Raw genomic sequence first — 23,487 nt, forward strand, 5'->3', positions numbered from 1 at the left:
TGGTTAAGTCAGTTGAAGGGAAGAATTGCATTCTGAGGGTAGACTTAAAACAGAAAGTTGCATCTTTAGGAGCTACTCTCTAGCCTAAATGTGTACACTCTAATTTGTATCTGAATACCAATCCATAGTAAAATATGATAGCCATTGTAATACTGTCTGCAAATTCTATTGATCACTATCACAACTTAAATTTGTTTCTCAGTGTTTCTGTTGCAATTTGTAGAGCAAAAAATGGATCCAGAGGTTGTGCTAATCTCCACGCTTAGGATGGTCCTGAAATTTAGCTGTAAGATATTTTGCAATTCATTTGCGATAGTGTCACTGCATCATAGGCTATCAGTTCAAGGAATGAAGAGTTTCACAATGAAAGGGTCAGAGTTTCGGGGGATATTGGACAGTCGCCCCACAATAACTCAGCACAAAAAATTATTCTCTGAGCTGTCAATCCTGATAGCTAGCAGGTAAAGTACTCGTGTGCCAGTTATCTGCATGACGGGGGAGGTGACCCCCCTCTTCTCAAAGTGTGGCTCAGGAGCATTTCTTTTCATACGCACAGACAAGGTGGTGATGGGCTTATTCCTTTGCCATGCTGCAGGGAGACTATTGGGTTATGGGAATAGGGAAAGGTAGAAGGTACTATAAAAATAAAAATAACCTTGTACAGAATGTCTTGCCAGGCAGAATCATTGCTCGTGTATTCGTGAAGTTTGAGCTATTCTGCATTTCTCATCCACCCTATGATGAGGAGCTGAGAGGGCATTTTTGTTATCTAAATCAGAATCTCTGGACTTTGGATGGCTAATGGCAGCAATGAAAAGAGCAGATGTAGAAATGATCAGCAGAGACCAAGAAATCAGCCTCATGGCAATCAGTTAAAGTGCATCTTTAGAATTAGAAATTGTAAACACTCATATTGGATAAATACGTGCTGCGTCTGTAGAAATGCAATTTGTGCAGATAATAGGCATCATTGTCCAGCCTCAGCATTCATTTTAGAAATTGGTGATTATGTGTCACCACACAAAGCATAACTGAAGAGGGATACATTTGGAAAGAGGATATAGAAGATGGGCTGCCCTTGTCATTTCTGTGACAACATTCTCCATCTTGCAGACAGCATTTTAATGCACGTCTTAGTAACACTTACAGAAGGTGTAGTGGTGGTATTAACTTTTCAAATGGTAAATGTTCAGTGATTTGCCAGCAGTATTGTGATCGCAGTCTCACAAAAAGCAGACAAACCATGATATTCACTACAAAATACAATCAGATGGGTGCATGTTACCAAAGGCCTGGAAATTATTTACATGTAGGTGTTTGGACATGTTCCCTGCCTACAGCAACAACACCTCAACTCCACATATGCTGCCAAACAGTCGGAACCTAGAGCTGGGGATTAAATAGATGCCCCAATGGAACTAGGGGAAGGAAGAATAGTTTTGGGACTCACACAATCCTAATCTAGGGGTCACTATGGGTAATCCTATCCTTGGAGCATAGGCCTAGTGTCAGAAATCAGATTTGGTGGTGGGCTTTGGAGCCAGTCGAGACATAAGTGGAAGAACAGCATTGGTGCAGAGAGCATACACATGCTTCTGATTTTCTGCATTATTTCACAAGCCCAGGGACATGCACTAATGTATACTGCAATCATTAACTCATTACTTCAGCCAGCCTCTACTCAGAACCACCTTATCACTGCATTCCAGAGCTTACCCAAGAGGATACTAATGGGAGACACCTGTCTCTGGCAATGTTGTTCAGATGCATGCCACATAGACAGAAAAAAAGTTGAGAAAACATGGACATTGTGCTTCTTCTTGAATCCCTGAGTAAATTTCAAGAATTGGATGAATTTTGCAAACGTCATGTCGGCTGACTATAAATGTCCTGCCCCCTCTACTGGAGGTTGCTACTCCATACAATTTTCAAAAAGAGTGCAGCAGACTATAAGCAGCTTCTAAAGAAAAGTCTGATGCTTTGCCTGCACAGCCGTGCTCTTCCATGACGGTGGATGATGCATGGACTCAAACGAAGAACATGAACATTAAGTGAAACAGTTTGAGAAAAGACTTAGGAAGAAAGGCACCATGTACAAAGTCTGTTTGCAACTGTAAATCCTGCAATTATCCAAATTACACAGCTTGAGATCACAAAAGGCTTTTTACAATGCACTAAAGCCCTTTTATGAGTCGAAAAATAATTTTGAACTTGTAAAAGGGCTTTTGTGATTTAGAAAGATGTGTACCAATAGTTTGTGGCCAAAGGTATGTTCATAATCCATTGATCAGTTACTAAAAATCATTCCATGGTGGTAACTGATTTGCAAAGGCTTCCCGTTGGGAATCATGGTTGACAGCCTCAGAGGGATCTACCCCAGTCTTGGACTTTTGGAAGTGGGCCTGAAGGTGCTCTGCCATCCCACATTTGGTCGCAGCAGAACCGACAAAGCGCAATGCATCGCCTCCCAAAACTCGGCATCAGAACCGCAGCATGGTATGTCGCCTCACCAAATTCTGCATCTGGACTGCTGCGCGAAATATCAGTGATGCATTGCATCTCACAGCCTCCTCGGAACTGCCACTGCAAGATGCATACTCTACGCAGGTCTCGCATTGCAAGTCCCTTGTCGAAAGCACCCTCAACCACTACCCAGGACTCTACAATGCAAGGCCCCCAACTTCTTCGGAACCAGCCAGTGTGTGACGCATCTTGGATGCAGGACTTCTCATCACAAGCCCCTCATCAACCCTCATCAACAGCATCCTCAATGACTTTGCATCACAGCCTTGCAGCTACCCAGAACAGTCACTGCATGAGGCATCTCAACACGAGGACGAGGGATCACACAATGCTTCACAACTAGGATTTAATGTATTCTTGTTTCTCGGACCCAACTTGGTCCCTGTAGCCGGCCCACACTCCATTGCATCGGCCTGAACTTGTGACTTTGTCCTGGTCCAGTTGCACCAGATAAACACATTTGGCGCTATGTGCTTTTTTGAGCTAATTTCACTTCCATTTTTAAAATTGCATATCTCCGGTACGAATGACTAGATTTTTATCATTTTGGTCTTAAATTATTAATTTAATTGTTAAGTTAAGCCTGACTATTCTCTGCCAAGCTACCAAAGTGTCAAGCACAGGTTAATTTTGGGTTTGCTTGTGACTTCACGCTGACAAGAATTGTATTTGCTGTTTGAGTAGGGCGTCCCTCCTTCCCCCTACAAGTACCTCAATTTATTAAATCGCTTACCAAGCAGAAATGGATTACAAAATGAATGGAAAATGAATGGAAAAGAGAGGTGTTATGGGCAGTATGAGGTGAATGCTGCAATGCTTCTCAGTGCTTCTGTCCAACCAGCTCAGCTTACAGTGTATCAGTTATATGACTTTAACTACTCACCTCTTACTCAATTGCAGAGATCTCTGCATGCGTACATGTTCATTTAAGTAGCAAATGAGGAAAGAACGGAGGGAGTGGATGGAAAATGGGGATATTTGCTACCAGAAGGAGAGGATTTCATGGAGGAGTCAGGAGAAAGTAAGGAGGACTTTATGTAGCATAAGGAAGGGGTTCAGGAGGAGCACGGACCCACCTACAGAAGAGTAGGCACATAAACTGCCCATTTAAAGTTACTATAGCTAGAAAAGGACCCAAAACAGTAATAAATGTATTTCAGCTCAGACATGGAGTACATTCAGCCCCACTGGCTCTGCAACACTCTTTCACTGAAAATAATGGCATCAGGGATTTAAAATAGAATTTTGTAAGAAATAATATTAAAATTAAATAATTTACTTTTTTTAAATAAATATAAACACAATTCAATTTTCAAAATTACAATGACAAAATATTTTATTATAAACTATTGTAATACCCTTTAATGTAAAAACATATGTTTATTTTGAATGAATGTAACGTAATTATATAAATAACTTTTAGTAATTTTTACTATTCAATTGAGGTGGATTTTTTTTATATATATTCAAAACTAATTTCAAACTTATTTAAAATATTTAATGTAATTAAATATTTAATTCAAAATTAAGTTAATAGTGTAGTAGCATTTTTATTTAAGTTCAAAATAAATATATACAATTATATACAATTCAGTTACATTAATATTTAATATAAAATATGTTTACTATTTTTAGGTATTTTAAGTTTAACTTTTAAACTGTTATGTATATTTTGCCGTAGGGAGATGTCCACCCAGGTGGTAGTGACCTTCGCCTGTATCTGAAAAGTTACTTGTCGTACCTGTGCACTAAACAATGTAGACACTTAAGGGCATATTACGATGTCGGGCGGACTTGCGGCTGCCTGACACTGTCTTGGAAACGGGACCGACTGACCACCGGTCGGCGGTCCCAACCATCTCATTATGATTATTCCGAAATTTCCCTCAAGGTGCCGGCCACGTGGTGGAGGAATTAACTTGGCCACCAACCAAAGGGCGCAAAGGAAAAGGGGCCATGCAAGGGGCCCCAAACACGCTTGCCGATAGAGTTTCCATGATGGCAAAGCCGGTATGGAAACCCTGCACGAAACTGTGCATCAGATTCCTGACAGCGTAAACCGCCGTCCATTTGGATTACGGGCCAATTCCGACTGGCCGACAAGCTCCTTGAGCCCATCAGAAGCCAACCAGAATGACCAGCCGGTTTCAATTCCGACCGGCTTAATCTTTAATTAAAAAGAGAACACATTAAGTGTCAATTTAAACTTGAAGAAACCCAATCTTCAATGACAATCAAAGGTCTCAATTTGTTTCACATTGTTGAAAAAAACACAAAAAGCACAAATATGACCAGGACACATGTATTCTTACACAAGATTCATTCTTTCTAAAAAATCAAACAGGATATATTTGCCTTGCTTAAAATCAGATATCATGTTTCTTTCTTTGACACACTCATGTATCTATCTAAAAATGAACAAAATGTCACCCTCTCCCATGATGTGTCTGGGAGAGTTTAGTCACACTCTGTGTAAGAGACCCATATCATTTGATAGTATAGAGAGGCCTGGGGTTTGAAACCATCTTTCATTTTCCAGATACCTTCCAGAGCCTGGATCACTTTTTCAAACATGCATGAGAAAAACATAAAGGCAATGACAGATAGAAGAGGTAAAGTGTTGTGTGGACTATTAATGCATTGAGATACAGTGTTCCTTAAAGATGCATATCTTTTTCATTTTTTTCATTATTGTATGTCCTGCACACATATACAGACATATTGGAAAGAGGCTTTGAGCAAAATGGTATACTTCCCCTTCTAATCTCACTTTATTATCTATAATGGTAAGCTTCTTCATTTCAACCGGACATGCTTTTGCATTGTAGTGTAAATATACCCATGCACTCATGTACAATGAAGAGTGGTGTGGCACCTCTATACTGTCATAATACTCATCCACGTTGGTTAAACAAAGTTACTTACACGATCATAAATATTGTTAAAACTATATCTTAGAAATATAATTTGTTTTACAGTCAGCTTAGGTTAATGCTACTGATGGGTGCACTCCTACCAATCATGATCTTGTTCCATGCACACGTCCCATTGTACAGAGGCACTTCTTGCTTGTGAACAACTGCACTCAGCAAAAATGAACAGTGGTTCAAAAATATGTCCAAGAACAATGGGCTTAGTGTAGAAGGGGAGGGCCTCAGACACATTACTACTGCAGCTACTAACGCCCAGAAATGCTGATAACAAGCAGGGTCTATGAAAAAGATCTGAGGCGTGCTCCCCCATTGAAACTTCTGGTAAGGGAAGGCTTTCCAGAGTCTTCCCTTTTTCATGTCAAACAAAGGATTCCCTGATGAATAGAATTGCAATCTGAAGATCGCTAAGAATCAGAAGGTAAAAATTTAGTTTTCCAAAAAGAAAGACAATACAGGGGAAGGTAAGACAAAGGGTATATATTGTGTAGATGAAAAGGTTGCACAGAGGATCCGAATTTTCATCTTTGCATAGACTCTGCAAGTACCTTGCAGCTCCCCACCATTCAAGATGATAAGGAATTCCTACCATTGAATAGTTCCCCTACAGGAACATCAAATGTGTTTTGTTTAGTGGTGAGTTGGGCACATAGCAATTGTGTGTTCTTACCAGACTAGCTATTTCTGTAGCTCTTTTTGCTCTCTGCATATCTGGAATATCCATACCACCTTGCATTCCTTTTCCTTTAATTTCATTCTCCAGATCCTTCTTATATTCCTTCTGATGATAAACAAACAATATTGGCAGAAGTTATGCTTATTTCATAGTTTAGTATGACAGGTCAGGAACAGTGACTACATATTATGTACCCACAGAGTTCATATTTGCATGTCCTTTTGGACGTGTTTAGCACTACAATGAGTTAACTCATTGGTACATCCAGTTACATAAAATGATAATTTCTTGACAAACCTGAATTTATAAAATGTAGTAAACCGGGTATTTCTGGGACACTTCTGGATACTTTGTACTTTAGGGTACACTGTACATACTTTTATATATTCAGCGTTCCCTATTTTGTACGAAGTCAGGTCAGATAGATGTGTGAGAAAAATTGAGCCTCAATGACTGGTTTGTTGTTCGTGAAATTATAATAATGCATGCCCTTTATTTTCAATACAGCCACATCTGAGAAGGAGTGCTCTAACAAGATCCCAGCACTTGGCCCTGGAAGGTGGACACAAATTATTATCTGATATACTGAGATGTCAAATGTCCACAACACATATATTATTGTATGGGACTACAAAGAAGAATACATTATTCTGGGAGGTCTGAATTAAGTACCTTCACAGACCAGAAATTATGTTGTTAGCTTACTACAGTTTCATTCATATCTCGAAATAAAAGTTGAAACTCTAATCCTGTAAAATTTTAACTATGGTAGATAGGGATTTCATATTCAAATCTTAAGTGTGTTGTTGCATTAAACATACACATTTCAAATCAATTTAAATAAATTATTGTACTTTTTAAAATATTGCCAATTTTATAACGTATACATTCATCAGCAAGAATATAATTAGATACATTAAATACCTTTCCTGGTCTTCAAGTGAGGCCAATTATATTATGCTAATTTGTCTGGGGAGGTAGAATTCAGCCAGCAGCAACAGAACAGTCCCACTTGACAAAAAATGGAAGGCGAACTCATCCAGACATTAATTATTTAGCTTAAAAGTTATAATCAACCTGTAGTGATAGGTTTTTTCTCTGAAGAGAGTTTCTCAGAATTTAATGTCTCTAAGGGACTACGAAAGGGTTAGTACATTTAAATCACAAGAGCATGTGAAATGCATTCATGGCTTTGGGCAGAATTACCTCTATCAATTTTAAAAGTCATCTTCAATATTGTACTTTGTATGTTTTTGTGGTATTTAGAAAGAAGGAAATTAAGCATCACAGAAATGTAACATATAATAGTGCTATAAAATGGGAGGAGTGAGAGCAATTTTAACATTGGCTAGTGCTTTCTTATCCAATGGTACAGAATGCCTTTCATTTAAAAGACTCAGTATTACACAATATGCCAGTGAGATGCTGGTATATGAAACATGTCACTTACATGCTTTTTCTCCTTTTCGCTGAAGTCTGTCTTTCACTAGTTGCCACGGTACCAAAGTTAAACAGAGCTTAATCTCATTTAAACCTTTTTTAGGGCTCGCTGCGAAAAGCGCACTCTCGCAGAGAGAACTATAGCTGTCGGCTCAGCCGACAACGAGGGGCGACAGGAGCTGGCCACGCGCAGCATTTTCCCATAGGATTATGTAGCGCGCGTGAGCTTCTGCATTGGAATGCATGGGCGAAAGAATCGGATCGCGTCGCGCGCCTCGTAAACAGTTCACGTGACTGACTTTGGAATGCAGGGGGAGTCTGCAGAGGGGCACGCGGCGCTGTTCACAAGGCGCGCGGTGCTGATAAACAGGCTGGCTGCAGTTAGCATAGTGTGCCGCCTGACTTGTTTTTCGTGGAGAGCAGATCTAATGACCGGTTGTCGAACGTAGGAATCAAGAACAAAGCCCTTGCCTGGCTAAGGAGCTTCCTATCCGATCGCTCCCAGACTGTCACCATGGGTGCATATCGATCAGCGGAGGTAGAGATTTCAAAAGGGGTGCCACATGCCTGAGCCCAACACTCTTTAACATCTATGTGGCACCCCTGGCAAGAGTGATGCGCAAATTCGGTTTCATCCCCGTGTCATATGCGGATGACACGCAGCTCCTCTTTCTCTTTAAAACCCTCACCACTGAACTAAGGAACTCCTTCTCTGCAGGCATGAAGGCTGTAGCACAATGGATGTCCACCAACTATCTACAGTGCAACGTCAGCAAGACTGAAGTTATGCTGTTCGGAGAAGCTACAATACTGTGGACCCCGGATTGGTGGCCACCTGATCTTGGTACGGTCCCAGAATGCAAACAGGTCGTCAAAAATTTGGGGATCCACCTTGATCAGGAATTATCGCTCATACAACACAGCAACTATGTTGCAGGCTCATGCTTCCATACCATTAGCCTGCTGCGCAAAGTCTTTCCTCTGCTGCCTGACTCATTCAGGAAAACCCTAGTACAAGCCCTTATCTTGAGTCGAATCGACTACTGCAATGGCTTGTTTCTTTCCGCCAATGAGGGAGTGTTGGCCAGACTCCAGGTAATTCAAAATACAGCGGCTCGCCTAGTCCTCAATGCCCCTCCAAGAACAGCATCTAAGCCGCTCCTAGACTAACTGCACTGGCTCTCGATTCGACCAAGGACAACATTTAAAATATGCTGTCTGATTCACAAGAGCGTAAATGGACAAGGCCCCACCTACCTGGAAAAGAAATTTACTCCTTACATCCCCCCCAGATCGCTCAGATCCAGTAATAGCCATCTATTGGTAGTGCCTCGCGCCAAGAAGGCTAAGCATGGAGGCAAAGCCCTATCAGGAGTGGGACCTACATTGTGGAACAGACTCCCTCTAACTCTCAGACTATGTTCTGAACATCTGAAATTCAGGAAACAACTTAAAACCCTGCTGTTTAAAAATGAGATCGAGTTCCAGCCTTACTCATTTCTCTGTGTACGTCAGCCAGCCCAAAATCCCGGAGATACTCCAGCTGGAGTTGATTCTAGCACTTTAAAAACTCATAAATAAATAAATAAATGCCCTTTCCATTGCTTGTTAAAAAGTGCGCCCGCATTTGGGCTCTTGAAGAAGAATTTGCGAGCAATGAGAGGAGTGAACCCACCCCACATATCTTGAAGATCTGCCGAGATCGGCCAGAACTGCTGCCTTGAGAAATATGGGGGCAGAGCTTACTGGCCAGCAGAGGAAGTTCCTGCGTGCCAGTTCTATGCTATTTTTGTTGGACTTTGTGATGTTTATACAGCGCAAACGGGTTAAGTCTCTGCCGATGCCACCCCTCTCCATAGGGTGGTTGTCAGTGCCTGATCCTCCTCCATCAGCAGCAGACATACAGCCAGCGCCCCTCCCTGAGGCCAGGTGACACCGCAGGCAGGGCTGCTCGGGCGGTTGCATGCCTCTGTTTTCCTCCCGGACTCATTTGCTCTCTACTGTACTTTCTACTGTTGCTCCTGCAGCGTTTGCTGTGTAACAACAACATGGGGCTAGACTACTACTCTGCCGCCGCGATTCCACGCACCAAGAAGACGCGCTGGGGAGCCTAAACCAGCTTTTATGGCGTAGACCCCCTCCTCTGGTGCGAACCTGGGCCAGAGCTACTAATCCCTTCTCCCTTCACCCCTCTGACGCCCAGAGCGGCCTCCGGTGTTGTCTTGGAAATAACTGGGTCCCGGAAACAAACAGGACGGCCAGAGAGCAGAGCAGTCTCTTCTCATCTCTCTGCAAGACAAGGCGGCAACATGTGTGTAGTATGTGCCCCTGCACAGACTGCTTGACAGGAGACATAATCCTCTATGCCATGGAGTGTGGAGGCATGACGCTCGAATGACAGCCCCGCCTTCACCTCTGTCGAAACACATTATGTCTTAGAGTCACGCATACCAACAACACACAGACTGGCCACCGCCAATGAGACACTCAGACTATCCTGCATACACAGACAGGCAGACACACATCAAAAGAGTCACTGACAAGCAGACCGTAAACAAACACACACGAAGATGATACACAGATATGATTATTACTCGCACACAGACACAAACAAGCAGCCTCAGCCAGTGAAACCCACAAAGAATAGCGCACACACTCAAGCACACAGGGATATAACAACAGACACACTAACACACCTTAGACAGTTATGGAGATATGCGCATGCATACAGGAACGCAAACCAAGCATACTTACAGACACACACCAACACTCACAGGCACACATATACGCACTGTCAGATACTAAGAGGAAACCACAGACACATGGTAGTCAAAGAGTAGCGCATACATGCGTGCACAACAGCAAGAAAACATACACACATCCAGCAGGATCTCCACAGTCAGACTTAACCTCTCACCCCGCACACACACCCACGTGCGCACACACAATGTGGACCTCAAAGTGGCGGGAACAATAATCTTTGCTGGGCACAAAATATGAACTGCACCTCTTGCAATTTGATGGCACCTTTTAAAACAAAAAACGCAGTTGCCACTAGCATCTGCCAGGGTGCCATAAACGTCTCTGCGCTGCTTTCAGTTCTGCCACAAACACGTAACTGCGAACGTTTGGTACAGGCTGCAGCCAAACTCCATACACACCATCGCACAGTTAAAGGCAATGAATCAGAGCGGAGTCAACGCCTCATCTCAGGTCACAGGGGCACAGGTACTGTAATAGAAGCGAGGTTGTACTTAACTTTAGAGATGGGTAGATAGACGGGTAAATGGCTCAGTGAGTAAACAGACAAATGGACAAGACAGACAAACCCCAAAGGACGGACAGAAAGATGGTATAAGTCAGACAAGAAGGCTGGGTAGACAGGTTGACTGACGAATGGGACAGTGTAAACAGAGAAACTGTTCTGTGAATGGCAGCCATTAATACGTTTACCCCACTCTCCTGTATCACTCCAGTAATATATTGCATTAAGAATATGAATGAATGAATACCTTGTTTGTGTATTGCCAATACTTAAAAGAGTCCGAATTCTCTGATCAGCAATTTGCACACCATAGCGTGGGACATATTTGTTGCTAAGATTAGATGATATGTTATTATTTCTGTTTTTTTCTAAAGTACAAACATCTTGCAGGACGTCACAGTGCTTTACATAGTCTGAGAGACTGACATTTGATTCAAGATGTACATATTTTTACCTGTCGCCTGCCCAAGATCAGGAAGCAGGCACACCGAACCGGCACCTCCTCACCACTTCTTGTCAGCCAATAGCAACCCTCATACCCAGCATACACAGAGAACTACACTGCTATGGCACAGCACTACCAACTGCCTGCCTTCCTGCCCCTACACTGTTACCCCGCGGTGCAGCCACAGGACAGTGGCTACTTTGCCCGTGTCTGCCCCGCAACACGTTGTTCCTGCCATGGAGGTTTCCCACAGCCGGGTGAAGTTAATAAGTACAGGGACCCAAAGATATGTGGCATCGCAGAATAAGAATGGACGTGGTACAGGTAGGCTTTTTTAAATTTATTTATTAGTTTTCACTTTTATATAGCGCAAACTTTACCCGCAGGTATCAGAGCGCTTTAAATCAGCATGCTTATAACAAGCAAGACTAGCACTCTATATTACTGCCAACTTTGCTTAGCATAAGCAACTAACCATTCACAAACAATGCTTATATACCATTCGCAAATAATAAAAAAAATTAAGGCAAAGCATAGTCATTTACGATGCCAGTAACTCAAACTTTAATGCTGCGAGACCTATTGCATTGTAAATGCTTGTTTACCTCTGTGGGCAGAACTGTGGGTCATGTTATAATACGCGACTTACACCTTTCACTTAGAGAACATATCTTCTTACCCTAAACCTAACAAAGAATATGGGTTATTAGTAACTACTTAAAGTATGAAACTGCCTCAATGTAAGAGGCAGTAGAAGTTGCTGAAAAAGTGCCCCAAGGTACTAGCTATAGATCAGCTACCTAATTCAAGCGGTACACATTGTGTTTCGAAATTATTATGGGGGACCCGATTCAAGGACCTCCCTACAGCTCATCCATGAATATTTCTGTTTCAGAACTTTTTGTAGCTGTATGCAAGCAACAGTAGCAACCTATTGGCTCTACATTATTATATTTCAGTCATCAAATGGCACAAACCTATAATGTCTATGCTTACAGGAATTAAACTTTGTTAGACGAATTAAATAAATGAGCTTACATCAGTTTCACATGGATTGTCCCTCCATCTTTCTTTAAGTTTACAAAGTTCTTATTGGGTAATGGCTTCTTCCTGATCTTTACAATCTGCTCGTTTTAGTTGAAAGTCACTCAAACCTGGTCATAGGAATGAAGGAATAGCTGCACTGCTAAGTCAAATGTTTTCATCTTTGGTGCAATTTAGGAGAAAAGGTGGGGTATACCATTCTTTTGACATGAACAACTTGAATACTGTGTCCGCATGCAGAGGGCTGCGTTCTAATGCTGTTAGGTGAAGATGGACATGTTGAGTAGAAACTTTCGCATAGTGGAAAGGGTATTCTGTGAACTATTCATTCTTGCATCTTTGGCAATGAACTTCTACCATAGTAATTCAACTAGACAGTTGTTCAAAATGTCCCCAATACGCTTAATCAACAATTTCCCTATCAGATAAAGCATAGGTAGCTCTCTTTGTGTCCATCTATAAATTGCGTCTTACTTCAATAATTCTAGTATCCACCGTAAGCGACCTCCGCCAAGGTTGCCAAATCCTCATTATATTTCTTCCACAGATCATACAGCTTTGGAATGTTTTTCATTGCCAACAATGATGTATATTGCTTTAATAGGGGGAGGATATAGCCTCACGGCTAGAGTGGTCGACTTCGAAGCTGCGGAACCTGGTTCAAGTCTCGGCAACAGCGCTCAACATCCTGTGATTCTGGGCAAATCACTTAATCTACCCGTGCCTAACAATAATTAATGTGTCCTATGTGACGAAAATGGTGCTCATGTAAAGCCCTCTGATACCTGCTATCTAGGGTCTAGTTTGCGCGATATAAAATTCCCCCCACAAAAAGTGAGAATGTTGTTCTCAAGTAAAAATGATGTTTTATCTCATGGCTTTATCAAATACACACAAGCAATGTGACAATTAACCAAAGGACAGATGCACAAAGCATTTTTGTGGTCGCAAACTGCCCGACTGGCAAAATTGGGTCATTTGCACCTGCAAAAATGCGTTTTCTAATGCACAAAATGCAAAATGTCGATTAATAGTAACTACATCTGCGACTTGGTATTTGGGAGGGGTGTCCCTGGTATTTATTACTGTTTTGCGACCCAATTCTGGTCCCAATACATTAATACTATATCATCAGTTTGAAAGTGGTGGTAACCCATTCACAAAGGGAAACGTGTCTTACTTATCAATGCCAAAACATTTATGAAGTGCTGCTCGTACTTAAAAGAAACATATTTCTATTATCTCAATAATTACCAACCAGTTTTTACACTTTTCACCAAAATCACGAAAGCAATGCAGCACTTAACTAAAACAAGCTGCTTGATGAGTTCCAGTCTGTGCTGAGAGCCAGTCGAAGAATGGAGATGGTAATCTGTAAATTACTGACCTTGCTCTTCACATCTTGGGCAAGATGATTCATGACTTCAATTTTTTTGCAACCTCTTGATGGCTTTCAATATAGTAAACCATACCTTCCTTACTGACACTCTAAAAGCTGCATCGACTTTGAATGCAAAGTCATGGACGGGCTCAAATTATTCTGGGCCAATGGAGCTGATAAAGTAGGATCATGCAATGTATAACCAAGTAACTGCCTTTCAAGTGGTACCCCAAGCCACTGTTGAAGACCCTGCATTATTTAGTCTTTGCGTTCAACTTCTGAATTATATTGTAAAGAAATCTGACATATCCTGTTATACTGATGACACCCATCTGAACTTGAAACTGCCATTTCCTGGGTGGGCTGGCAGATACAATGGTTCACTAGAATTACTCACCAAGAATCATGTTTATTACTGTCTCTCGTTTTAATTCTCACCCATTCATTCCAACCCATTTATTGCTGTCTCTCATTTTAATTCTAACCCATATGCAGTTGACCTTTGACCTGATAGAGTCTCTTCTCCTCATAAGAGGGATAAGGTGGAGAGAAAAGCATTGGTAGGGTGATATTTTGCCAGACGTAAAAAGTAGTCACCACTTTCAGAAGATAGGGAGCTCAGGTTCTCAGGATTAAGTTTTCTTAGAAGAAAGAAGTAAACAGTGGGTTAATGGAGAGGGCTTGCAGCTCACTCACTCACCACACCAATGTAATTAAATCTTAATGAGGAACACTGTCTTGAGAATGAGAATCTATAGTGGACACCTGTGCAGTAGTTAAAAAAATGAAAAAGTTGAACACTAAGATAAAAGCCCACTAAGGTATTTTAAAGGGAATGGGTATAAATAAATGTTGCAAACCCTTCACCAAAAGCATCACGGCTGCTGTAAACAAAGAAGGATGATCCTGCAACCACAAAAAAACAAAAAAGCTGACAGTTACCTCTTAGCTGTGTCCAAATTAAGTCCTTGCTGGGCTAGGGACAACAGTACTACTGATAACCTGGCTTGAGGTGGGTCAATATGTTGATTACCGCATCAAATCACAAACTTGTCCCAACGACAAGTGTATATTGAGTTTGCCGAGGGATGCCTTGAGGCAAAGATGACATCTATAACTTCAGGAGGGAGGCTGAATGTAGTCAGCTGTCGCAACTCAATCTCCAAGCATGGAGGTAAAGACAGAAGATCCACCAGAGGCAGCAGTCTGATTGGAGGTAAGATGCTTAGGGCCAGGAGGTCTGATAACCTCTCTGTGCCCTTTCCAGTGCCACTAGGATGACGTTGGCCTGGCATTCCTGATCTTTTTCAGAACTCGGGCAGAAAAGGTATCGTTGAAAGGTGTGGAATACCTTTTCGACACAGTGACACCTTAGAAACTTCAATCTGCAAAAGTGCTGACATTGTACATTCTTGGTAGTGGCAAAAAATCAAGCCAATGTTCTCCCAAATCACAGAAGAGACCTTTTCCAACCTCTGAAGCCAATGTTCTACCAAATCACAGAAGAGACCTTTTCCCACCTCTAAATGTAATTGCCATTTGTGATCCTCTAGCAGTCAGCAGCTGAGTTCATCCACCATGGCATTTAAAGAGACCATGCGAGGTGGTCTACCAACATCAAAAGCTGCTGCTGTGCTAATTATTTCCGGAGGTATAATGTCTCCTGGCTTAGGGTTCAGGAATTCACGCGCTCTGTTCGTTGCACTACCAAATGGTGGTTGTTGTCCATGAGCATCTGCACAAGCTTCCCCTTGACGGATGGCAGGAAGGTCTTCAACACCAAGTGGATGTCCTGTAGTTCCAGAAGGTTTATGTGGAGCAGGAACTCTGCCAGGGAACATATGCCACTTATCTCCATCACTTACAGGTGGCCACTACAACCTAGAAAGTATGTGTTGGTCACCACTGTCAGTCTGGATGGGGTAGGGAGCCAGGTCTGACTCTCACCCAATTGTGGTCCAGTAACGTCCACTGAAGATATTTTGCAGTCTCCTCCAAATTCTAGGTGTCATTGGAGAGGTCCACTTAATGCCATACCCTTTGGGATTTCAGATCTGACTGCAGAGTAAACATATATCAAGTGTCGTGCTTGACCACCACGATTGAGGATGCAATCAGTCCCAGCAGCCTCAGAGTCATCCTCATTGATATAATGGACAGAGGCTGAAATATCAGGATCATAGCTAGGCCTAGGAAAAAGTTTAACTGTGCAGGAGTAATCTGAATAATTTCAGTAATTACGCATTACTCCTGTAATACAAAATGATCGAAATTAAGCAATTACAGCAGCTTCAGTAACTAAGAGTAATTTGGGGCAATAATCCTACCCCAGGAGCACAGTAACAACAAACTCAGAAAGAGTGAGAAACTGATGGCTTCTGCTGTTTCTTTCCTGTAGCATTTAGTCCTACTTTCTTAGAGCAAAATGCTTCCTCTGACATGTTTATAGAAGCAAGGGTGCATTTTGCACTAAGAAAAAAGGCCAAAATGCTGGATTGAGCCTCTCATGTAATTACACATAATTACATGTCATTTTTTGATAATTATGAGTTACACCCACCCCTAATCATAGCCCAAATGTTTTGGACTTTCCATTTATGGAGAGAAGGCACAAGACTGCACTATGTCCAGAATGGCTCTGATGAGGTGGTCTGCCACAATCTTGAAGTGGGTGATAGCTGCCTGGAACAAGCCCACCCTCAAGAGGCAAGTCGTCAAGATGGAAGACTGGAACCCCTGACCACCAAATATGTGCTGCAGCCATGGCCATCATTTTCATGAACAACTGAGGGATACTGGTGAGGTCAAAAGGGAGAACAACAAATTGGGAATTCTCCTATTCACCATGAAACAGATAATTCCTGTTAGTCTGCAGGACAGAGATGTGAAAATAAGTGTTCTGTGGTTTCAACACTACCATCTAGTCTTCAGAGTTGAGGGCAGACAAGACTTGGGACACAGTGAGCATCTTCAATTTGTTTTTCTGCAGGAAGGCTTTGAGAAAAAGTCATCAAAAGGCATGCCCATTAACCAGGTGAACATTTAGGAGAAGCCCATGGAACTCATTTGGCATGCCTTCAGATGGCTACAATAGAGCCCGTTGCCCTGCCTAGGCAATCTGTGGTGGCCAATCCACAGTGGATAGTACATTTAGCTGTATCACTGTCATCTTGGATAGCCTGCATGAGAACAAAAAGTACGTCCTCAGGGACACAAGGTAAGACCTGGGTACTGGAGTCCCAAAGGGCATGCTGATAGCAGCCTAAGAGCGATCTGGCATTGACAGAATGTAGTGCCGTAGTTGTTGAAGAAACATGGGCTTCCCACGGGTTTTAATGGGCTTTGACTCCCTATCCGAGTGACAGGTAGGGAAAGCTTTAGAATTGACTTTGCTCATTGAGTCCTGCACAACTAGACTCTCATGTGAGGGGTGCTGACTCAAAAAGCCACAATCACCCAGAACTGGGTGAGGATGTAACGCTATCTGTCTGTTACTTGGCGGTCTGAACCAGGGTTTTCTCAAGCCACCAGGAGGGTGTTTCTAACGGCTTCATTAAACTGAAGCATGGGCTTAATATTTTTTTACCATGGCAAAAGCACTTCCATCAGGATGTTGGTCTTCATCTACATAGTTGGAAACTGGAGGTCAAAACCCTTGGTTACCCTTCATAGGACCAATGAAATGGGAGTGCCTTCTTTTGGGGCAGTGCCTGGAAGAGAAACTAGCCCAGTGTCTGGAGAAGTGTCCATCCCACTGACATCCTGAAGGTCCTGTTAGAAATGGGGGTCTCTAGTTGGCAGTGGTATGAACCAGCGGATCGGTTCTGCACTGTAAGGGGAAGCGATGTGCCAAAATCTGAAGATGGTTCTGGTCTGCAGGTAGGTAATGTGATGGAAAAAGTGGCGCACCTATGTGAGGTGTTGAAATCTGGATGCTCTGGATGTCGAGGCAGAAGCAGCAAACAGGTGCTGCATCCATTCTTTCAGCCGCGGACCAGTGATGCTTTGATTCTTTCAAACGTACAGCAGGTCCTGTGTCAGAGTCAGTGTGATGGTCTTGGATGTCTAACACATGTTGCTCTGGAATTGGGCTGCATGGTTCTTCACGGTGCAAACAGGTGCTGCATCAATTTCCTTGGCCATACAGGGGCAGTGCGTGGGAACTTCTCCTGCGCAGCTGTGCTGCATCTTAAAAACAGGCGCTGGAAGGGTGATGAGTTGATTTTTCAGTCTTTTGCAGCAGAAACCTTAGGGAAGCCTCACATAAAGTAAAAAAAGGGAATATGTGTGCCTGACAAGTGGGTGCACTTGCCAGCTCGACAAGACAGTTAAAAACTGCACTCACAGAAACTGCAGTGGCAAACCTGAGACAGGTTTACAGGGCTACTCACTGTTAGCATGTGATTTGTGAGACCTGGGCCCACACAGTGCACTTTACTACAGACGTGCCAGTAAATCAAATATGCCAATCGTGCATTACCAATCATAATCATAATTTACACAGGGATCACTTGCACTTTAGCACTGATTAGCAGTGGTAAAGTACCCAGAGTACACAAGCCAGCAAAAACAAAGTCCAGCACCCAGTCAAATATACAGAACATAGAGGCATAAACACAAGGGACACCATGCAAAGGATGCCAAGGCTAACAGGGCAAGGGCAGGGCAAATTTATTATCAGGTTCATAAACGTCATTGTCAGAATCTGTAACGTATGAGGAGTTTGAGCCCTTCATGATTCAAGAGCAGAGTATCAGAGTCTGATGGGTTGTCCAAAGGTTGAAGCCCAAGGGGATCAATGCACTGCCTTGATTATACTGAAAAAGGTGCTGACTAAGAGTCGGAAAGCACAATAGGGTTATCTTCATCATCTGGCATTGATGGCTTTGGCATCAATGTTCCATGATCTGGCAGCAGCACCGGAGTCTGCATGTAAGCTGGTGCGGAGCACGTAGGGGTCCAGAGGGTTCAGCTGGCGCAGAGAGCAGACCCACTGCAGAGTCCAAGGTATGAGGCAATCACGACTCGCTGGGGCTCAAATGCACACCAAAGTGAGCCAGTGTTGTGCCAAAGAGCCACAGCATGGCTTCACCGAATTCGTCAATTTTCTGACGTGCCTCCTGTGGCCCAGGAAATGCCTGTTGCTATGAGACAAGTGTAAAATAGGGGAAAGGCTCCACGAAAAAGACTGAGATGCACGTTGAGTCCCTCACATCTTCTCTGGAGTTCAAGAGTGGCAGGAAGGGGCTGAGCTCCACTTGGACATTATATGCCTTTTCAACAACTACCTGAAGACTTTGACCGCAACAATGATTAGAATGGGAACAACATGGAGACTGGGACCTTCCGTTCTGCTTAGAAAGGAAGGTCTTGGCATGGAGTCTTTCAGTGCTTGGCAATGTAGAATTTCGCCCCATAGTCCCGGACAGTCTTAGGATTCATCAAGGTGCAGTCACTGCATGCCTTGGAGTCATGTTTCAACCTCAGGCACCACAAGTAAAGCTGATGGGGATCTTTCACAGACATTTGCTAGCGACAGCCCCTACTCAGTGTAGTCGTTCAAGTTGACATTTCCCTTGCGCGTTATCATTTTAAATTTGTAGCAGATAAGGGTCTTGGGAAGAGAAAAAAGATAGGTCCAGATCTGCATCTTATGACCCAGGAAGAAAAGAACTAATTTAAGCATGAATGAGTAGCGCTGATGCGAATTTCTGCGTGCCACTTCATGAGTGGAACGATGTAGACGCAAAGCTGCACTAAGCCACCTACAGCACAGAGGTACTGCTGACAAGTTTCTGATCATATTCATTTTCGCCTGGTTGAACTAACTTGCCATTTCCTCTTCTTTCTCTCCTTTCTCTCCTGTTGTACCATACTGACAGTTTTCTCTATATACCTCTCTATCTGCATTGCAAATACCAATGACCAAGTGAAGTAAATTCTTTTATTACTTTAGCCATTACGAAGACTAAGTAAAAAACTTTCCAACACTAACATCAATCATCATGATCTCGTCTGACTTAATTAAAAAATGCATCAAATGCTCCCATTCTGCTGAAAAAAATAGCCATACTTTCGACTATTCTGTTGAATTCCAACACCTATTCAAAGAAAAACTGTCTACTGAGACTTGCATTCTCATTTAATTTCTGTAGAACTTTAGCAACATCATACAAAGGATATCTTATGTTGCCCCACAACTTCTAGTGGGAACTGAAAGGTTTCTTGACTAGTTTGGTTCCATGCACTATGACTCAGAACAAAGAAACAAAACAATCATTTTTGGCCGGAAGACTCCAAAGTACCTCCAAATGCTCCCTATAAACTACCTGTGTATTTTTATCTTACTATTCATGACTCCTAAAATATTCAGCTATCATGAATCATTTACCTGATGTTGAACGAAAAAATATTCGTATTTCTGGTTCACATGTCTCTTTCTGAGATTTCACAAGTCTTGAAACTCAAAAAGCATGCACGAGGTTGAGTGGACCTTGAATGATTTCCACCGCATCAGAAATCATCTTGTCGTATTTTGTTCATTTAGCGCTATTTCTTGTGCAACATGCATCCATGGGCCATTAAGACCGCGATGGTGCATTCCACACTATGGAAATGGCCTTAAATGCTGGGCTACACTCATTGCATAATTCTGCGTAATCTTCCGTTTCCCTTTGGTTTCATCTAATTATGCTACAGCACATTATATAAGTTATGCCCACCATTAACTAAGTAAATCAGCACTAAAAACATTCTTCTTTCTTTAGCAGTTCAAGCTTAAATATCCTTTTACCCTTGCATATGTTCATTCCATTGTTGCTGGCTTACTTATCAACACAAAAGTGTACAATACTTGTATACTGGCTCAAACTGCCTCCAAAAGGGTGAGTATAGACCAAGTAGATTGTTTATTCAGCTGAAAAGTGATGTGTAATGCACACTGTCACAATTTTTTTACAGCTTCAAAGCCAGATCGGTCATAAAATAGTGATAACAGGATAACCAGCTGAATACCCCAAATAAAGGCAGTTCCATGTTTATATCACCTAACTCCAATATTTGGGGTGATTGTTGTTTCTAAACTGTGGCCTGTAATCTATGAATACAGCTCTCAATCATTAGCAGAGGTGGTTCCTCTCTGCCACAATGGAAAAGCGTCACCCCACTGCTCCCAGAGCAGGAAAAAGGTAAAAATAACATTTTTATTATCATTGTATTTTTCTGAGCAACAGGGCTGGGTGGGGCTCGGCTGGTGCCTCAGGAGGAGGAGTGGTTCATGCACTTAAGTGTGCATGCCGTTTGGCTGGCCGTCTTGGGCCAGCCAAACAATAATGCACACTTTGCATGTTCTCCACATGGCTGTAATACACAGCCTGGGTGGAGAACATGCCCAGGCTCTCAGTCCCCATCTGAGTGCCAAACCACGGTGCTCAGACCAATCACAACACTGCATTGCAGCGTTGTGATTGGCTTATGAGTGCCAGTGTGCTTCCGGGACTCGTCAGAGAAGCAACAACAAAGGAGAGACAGAGGCGGCCATCAGGTTGTAAGTGGGTTTAAAAAAAATATTTTGTTCCCCTCTCCCCATCAACCCCGTTCGCTGCCAGCTGCCACTGATCACTAGTCCCTTCCAAAGTTCTTTCAGGGGAAACATAAAACGTCTTCTAGTCACTGCAATATTACTGACGGTACATGTCCGTTCACTTTTGGTCCATCATGGATTTGTCTGAATGCAGGCAATAATTGTGAATAAAGAACTTCAGGTCTAAAGAGACTTTGATCTAGAGGTAGGCCACAATGAGCGGTATGGAATGAAGTCTACCATTGTCTCCGATTTAGTTCAAACATGTTTGGCAAAATCCATTCATTAATGATCAGGTTGCCCAATGAGTAGACCAATTAGATTTGTTCAACAGAGGAGCAGAGTTTGTGTACTCCATGGATCTAAACACAAATAATTGCAATTGACTTGTCGGCTTCTGTTGGGGCTAGTTCTACAGAACGGTTGCCACAGTGCAGATAATTTTACTGTTGCTGCTTTATATTTTATCTATTTTGGAGAAAACTGTTGACTGTGTTTTTCTTTAATAAGGATTTGGCACCACTGAATACTTTTGTTAAGAGAAGAACCGTTACTGAACCTCTTTGTGCATGCTTTTGTGTACCTGCTATATGAGGTTTGCCTGAGGAGCAAGACTGAAGATGCAAAGAAAACTAAAACTAAAGGTGGAAATTGTAACAGAGATAGTGAAGCAGCGAAGCGTAATAAGTGCTTGCTGATGATAAAATGTGTGTGAGACATGCATGTCTCAATTGTCACCTCCAGCTTTAGCCGTGGTATCACTTGTTATTTAGCATGATAATAAAGACACGTGCTATAAAAATACAGACCACTATTACTGAGATTCTGGATTAGTATTCCGGAACAGAATAGAGTTGTGAGGGATTAAGGGAGATTTGAGAACCTCCCGGATAATCCACTGAGTGAGAACAGGGGGCGGGAGGGGGGCAAAAAGGTGGCTGAATGGGGGCTATATATTACATTTATAGGATACATGTGTACCACAAACTAAATTGTGATAGTTGCTCTGAAAATATGTACAAATGGTGTGTAATCTAGCCTCAACAGACCAGAGATTTTCCACTTTAGTGCCCCCTTTGAACTTCAACCTATTTCCAAACAGGATTGCGAAGGAAAAACGTATCTATTTTACAAGGGATGTGGGTCTAATGAGAGATTTTATCAGTCAGAAGTTTGCTCCGTTTATCTCTTAAACTATAGTTTTTGAGAAGTGGCCTTTAGGTGCCTAATAAATTTAGGATCATGTGATAATGACCACCAAAGAATTGCCTACCTTTGCAACGCTACTCCTGCCTCAAGCCTGTTTTGGTGCGGTTACAGGTATCTAATTCCAGTGCATTAAAGTTTGAGTTTGATTTATATATTTTAATTGTGAGCTGGCGTGTGTATTGTGAGCCTGAGGTGATAGTGTGGGGATAGGTGCTTAATTAAACTATGCATTCCTAATTATTTAAATGCTCAGATTAATGAACTGAGCTAAAGCATTTCTACACAGCAGGAGCTGAAGCACTCTCTCTTTTAGGCACTGTGCAAAGGAACTCACTCAACTCATCTAATACTAGTTTTATAAATTAATACTAAATTCCAGTAAATATGTACTTTAATAAGCACTGTAACATACCCTTACAATATTAGTGACTTTTTTCAATTGTTTTCTTCTTTCTTTAGCAAATCTTGGAGTTATTACTACGAAAACAGTCAGTTGGTTGCCAAATCTTTGTTATGTAGTTTGCCTGCTATGCACGGTTTTCCTTGAGTTGTCGGTGTTGAGGAAAAAAAGGCGACAACTGGCTTTATGCAGATAGATGACATTTAGAAACTTAGTGTCACTCAATTTCAAAGAACTTAGGAGAAAAAAGAAAATGTACTATGCAAGAAAAGTCACAACTATTTCCCTTATACATTTTGAATCACAAAGACTGCACCGAGATATGTTGCAATTCACCAACAAAAAGGGCCACATTCTGTACATATGACAGTCCAAGGTGCTCCAGGTACAAAACACTCATAGGGGACCACTTCACAAGTGCAAGCAGTAAGTATTTGAAAAATAGGGCTTGCGATATACATGTTGGTGGGAAGGGACCACCATCAAATTTCATATGGCAAGTATGAACATAGGATGACAGGTGTGTTCTATTTCATTATCTATTTTTTAATCCTCTAACTTTCAACCAATGACGCCTTGGTAGCCCAAATTG

The 23,487-nt window shown here is 42.2% G+C and overlaps 1 protein-coding gene across 12 annotated transcripts in view; it reads right to left on the bottom strand.

Moving 5' to 3' along the window:
* Positions 1 to 23,487, bottom strand: part of NEBL (nebulette) — an 874,906-nt gene that overhangs the window by 169,812 nt on the left and 681,607 nt on the right. For 8 of the 12 annotated variants that reach the window (XM_078663756.1, XM_078663752.1, XM_078663750.1 and 5 more), the window contains one exon: positions 6,124 to 6,234. The exons of the other annotated variants lie outside the window; for them this stretch is intronic. In XM_078663756.1, the coding sequence (XP_078519882.1) occupies positions 6,124 to 6,234 (111 nt within the window). The remainder of the gene's footprint in view (positions 1 to 6,123; positions 6,235 to 23,487) is intronic. 12 annotated transcript variants of the gene reach the window in all.

Source organism: Lissotriton helveticus, chromosome 10 (assembly GCF_964261635.1).
Source record: "Lissotriton helveticus chromosome 10, aLisHel1.1, whole genome shotgun sequence".
In the NCBI taxonomy this organism is placed as follows: Eukaryota; Metazoa; Chordata; class Amphibia; order Caudata; family Salamandridae; genus Lissotriton; species Lissotriton helveticus.